General features: G+C 45.0%; 1 protein-coding gene across 1 annotated transcript in view; it reads left to right on the top strand.

Moving 5' to 3' along the window:
* samd11 (sterile alpha motif domain containing 11) overlaps positions 1 to 4347 on the top strand; it is a gene marked incomplete in the record, with an annotated part of 46274 nt that overhangs the window by 34347 nt on the left and 7580 nt on the right. The window contains 1 exon segment of the mRNA XM_035656873.1: positions 1924 to 2088. Coding sequence (XP_035512766.1) covers positions 1924 to 2088 — 165 coding nt within the window.

The raw sequence follows: 4347 nt of genomic DNA, 5'->3' as shown, positions 1-4347 counted from the left end.
TGTGTGTGTGTCTCTGTTTGTGTACTCAGGCTTGGCTTCCTTTTAAGGCGAATGGAGCTCATGTGTTTTTATTTTGACGCTGTGCTCTTGTGCCTGTGTGGTTAGGTTTTTGGCTTTTAAAGCAAACAACCTCTGTATACGCCTTGCATATATTCTTCTTTAGCTGTATATTTGCATAAGGGAGACAGATAAAGAAGACTCTTTGTGTGAGTATGTGTGTGTGCAGCCTGCTGTTCAGAGAAGTGGCATTTAAGCCCATATTCAAAACACCTGCCTGAATCCGTGTCTTAACCTTGAGCTCTGTACACACCACAACGCCTGAGCTCTGCACCTGTATTGTGTGTTTGGTGTGTGTGCTTACATCTCGGTGCCTCTCCCCCACGTTTGGCGACAGAGCCACTATACCTTCAATTGCTAAAATGCAGTGGAGATAATGGATTGAGAGAGGAGAGAGAGAGAGAGAGAGAGAGAGAGAGAGAGAGAGAGTAGTGTTTGGATGCAGCTGGAGAGATTGGATGCCGCTGTGTAAATGATGTCTGTTTTCCTTTCTGTTGCAAAGTCGGCACCCCCCGCTGTGTTTAGAGAGCGAGAAAACTTTAGACAGGCACAGACTAGTTGCGGGCACACACATACACACAAACTCACATACTCTGGAGGACCTTGGGTGGATTAGCTGGAGCTTGGCGGTGGAGACAGAGATGCTTGCGTGCTCGCTTCCTCCCCCCACTACCACCTCCACCCCACCTCCGCTCCTCAGCGCCACTCCTGCTCGCCTGCCCGGGGCCAGGCTCAGGTTTCAATAAGAAGGAGGGTGGTAAAAATAACCCCTGCTTTCTTCTGCTTCTCCCTCCTCCTCATCATCCTCTTTCTCCCTCTTCTAACTCCCTAACCACCTCCCCATATCCCCCACCGCCCTTACCTTAGATCATGTTACTATTGACAGAGAGAGGGAGGAGGGAGGTCAGAGAGAGAGATTAAGTGTGGGGACTGACAGCTAGATAGATATCATACACCACATCGTCTTCACAACACCTTAAACACAGCACAGCAGTACACACATATACACACATATACACACGGTGGAAAAAACTCTTTTTCTTCTTTTTTAAAAATTCTTTTGATGGTGTTTTTTTCATTAAAACAGTCAAAATACAGTAAAGTAAAACAACCCTACTGAGTTCATGCTGAGGTCAGGCTCAGACCATTAACAATGCATGGTTGTATGCATGTAGCTTCATTCAAAGAGGTATCCCATCCATCAGTGCTGTCTTCTTTATGAATGATCTGTGTAAAAGCATGTTTTGTGGCTGATATTTCAGGAAGCTTGTATGTCAGAGAGTGCAGTAATTATTAAAAAGGCAGAAGCTCTGTAAAATTAATTCTAAGTAATTATTTGTTTACGATGGCAATGTGTTCTGATTTTAAAACTGCATAAGGAATGATTTGTATCCTAAAAGTACACCTGTCTTATCAGCCAAAATCACAGAATGTGACAGAAAATTCACTCCCTTCAAATTGCTCAAAATTACTCAAATGAAATTCTGGTGTTTAGGATACACATCGTTCTGAAGAGTTAACAGACTGGTTCCTAAGCTGCAGTAAGCCTTCTGTTGGACTGAAATGTGATTTTGGGTATTGAACTACAAATTTTCCAAAATGTGTGACCTCTGGCTGACTTTTGAAGCTGTGTAGTAAATTTGATGCAAGTATGTGCTTGAGGCAAATTCCTCACAATCATGACTGACATGGAGATGAATGTGTATGAATACACAAGATAATTATTACTAAATTAATAGCAAGTTAATATCTTAATGGAGGTTTTACAGTTACAGTGCATTTTCAAGGTAGTACTTATCCCCTGATGAGTTGTATATTGACGGTTACTGATTGGTCATAATATAAATGTCTCCCTCCTCTCTCCAGAGAACTCCCAGAGCCCGGTGGTGGAGGCAGGCGGCAGCCACGGCCACATGAGCCCTGAGGAGCACTACAGGCGCATGATGTCAGCGCTCAGCGAGCAAGGGTCCTACGAGGAGCAACAACAACGGCTCTACCAGCTGGCGAGCAGCATGGGTCTGCCCGGCCACGGTCAGTCTACAGACTTATACAGTATTTGTGTGTTTGTGTGTGTGTGTGTGTATGAGTGTATCAATCATCATCCTCAGTGTTATCCTATTGGCCTTCAAATATCTGCAGATTTCTGCATTCAGAATAGCGTTTCCTAGTCTACCAGTAAGAACTGACTCATGAAAGATCTAGAGGTATGTTTCCTTTAGTCCTTTTCTTTATTTTGAAGTAACTTTAGACTTAGTTTGAAGAAACTTGAGATTTACTTCAAACTAAAAGGGTTTCCTTTGGAAGCACTTCACCAGCTTCTAAAAAAAACACCTCTTCCATCACCTGTCACCCAGTCACCGAGATGCAGTGCTACTTTGTAACCCCAGAGTGTAGCACTGTGTTCAGGGTACCATGTTAAGGTGTGCCACACTGCTGCCATTGTAAAACCCCAGCCATGGAGATGGCTGACACTTCTATTTGTGGTGCTTGCCCACCCAGTGTCAAAGTGTCAGTCAAGGTGATTTCTGACCACCATGGCTCTCCGTTGTTAACACCCACAAACCTTCGCATGCATCAACGCCACGATTGATCCGGGAGCTCTCATTGGCTGTCTGCCAACCCTCTAAATCTCCCTACACCCTGGAAACCACCAGTGTGTCCCAGTTTTTCACAATTTCTATAGACACATAAAATTTACTGGGTTTAGCTTAAGAGAATTGTAGTGTGATAGGGAAAAAAGGAAAATGAGAAAAGTTGCCTCGTTGGGATTTTATAAGCTGGCTTTATATTCATTTCACTCTGCCTGCCATTAAATTTTAACCTTTTTCTCACATTTTTGTAAAGAATGTAACATTAAGTCCTACCAGTCTTTATGAGCTCTTTCGCAGTAGCATAAATCCAATCGATGCCCTGGCCGAATTGTAGTTTGAGCTACTTTTATTTTTATTTGATTAGTAATGATTTTTAATTGCTGGCTGCAAATCTAGGGGGCGAAGCCTATAAACGCTTTAATTGCCTTTTCCCCATGTCTTAGAGGAGTTAGAAGCAAGAGGCAGTGCATTGTGGGGGTTTTATGGCCCAGGGTGCAGTCTGATCGCTGGCTTCCTTTCCCAGAAGCCTTGCTGGTATGAAGCAGACGCTCTGGCGCAATACAGACACACTCGCTCCCTTCCTTCACTCAAATTGCAAATCGTTTGATAGTTTCCATGCTGTCCTTTATTCTGCACACGTGCGTTCGTCTTCCAAGCCGCACTTAAAAGCTCTCTACAGTATGTGCAGTAGTAGAAGAAGAGAAACAGGTAAAGAGAAACCAGGAATAGGCATAAAAAAAAACTGACGAGAGAAGAAATGAGGGAAGAACAGAGACGAGGGAAGAGTGAATAAATAACTTGTCCTGGAGCAAGAAATCAAGAAAAAAAAACATACAAGTTTACGGTTTATTAATGATGCTCAGGTACAACTACCATTTAAAACACAACTTCACGGTAAGATTTCCTTTTAGCGACGTGTGTGTTTGTGCGTGTCAGATCCTCTAAGCGGATGATGAGCCATGGGCATCTCAGGCTTTGCCAGCGCTCCCTGACAGCCAAGCCTTTGGTGTGGCTAATTTTCCTTTTCTTCCCCACCTGGCAACTTCCTCCATCTATCACACTGACTGCTTACAAGTTTATGCAGAAAACTTAATATAACACTACCTTCACATCCTCCGTCTCCAATTAACAGTTTGAGGTTGAAGAAACTGACACTCTCACACACAAACAGTATAGGTGGGACGGAGGGGCGGCTGTTTTGTCTCTTGAGAGGCTGACGCGAATCACTTCAGCGAGAGCCCCTTGACATTGACCTGGTCTCCGACGGGGCCCCTGTGACCCCCTCCTCCCCCCTTCCTCCCTCCTCCCCTCCGTCCCCCTCACCCCTGGGCCCCACCCAACCTCCACATCCCTCCTAATACATCTCATCCTCAAAGCACCGCTTTTATACCTCCCTCCTCCTCCTCCTCCCTTCTTTTCCTTAACCCCCACCCCAACTTTCCTTTGCCTTGGTCCCCCGCAGAGCATCAAGCTTTCATGTGTTGAATGTAGGCACCAGAAAATTAAAGTGTGTTCGTGAAAGAGGCCAGGGGTGAGGAGAACTCTCTGTGTCTTGTGTGTGATTGCATGAATGTGTGGGTGCAAGGTTGCCTCCTTGAGAGGTTCTCCTCCTGGACCTGATGGGCAAAAGAAGAGTAGGAAGTGGAGGGGGAAGGGATGAAACTGGTGAGGTGAGGGTGCGGGTTGTAGAAATGCCAGG

Source organism: Morone saxatilis, unplaced genomic scaffold, assembly GCF_004916995.1.
Source record: "Morone saxatilis isolate NCDOM2014 unplaced genomic scaffold, NCSU_SB_2.0 Contig15, whole genome shotgun sequence".
Lineage (NCBI taxonomy): Eukaryota > Metazoa > Chordata > Actinopteri > Moronidae > Morone > Morone saxatilis.
The sequence above is the reverse complement of the archived record's forward strand: the minus strand, read 5'-3'. Positions and strand labels throughout refer to the sequence as shown.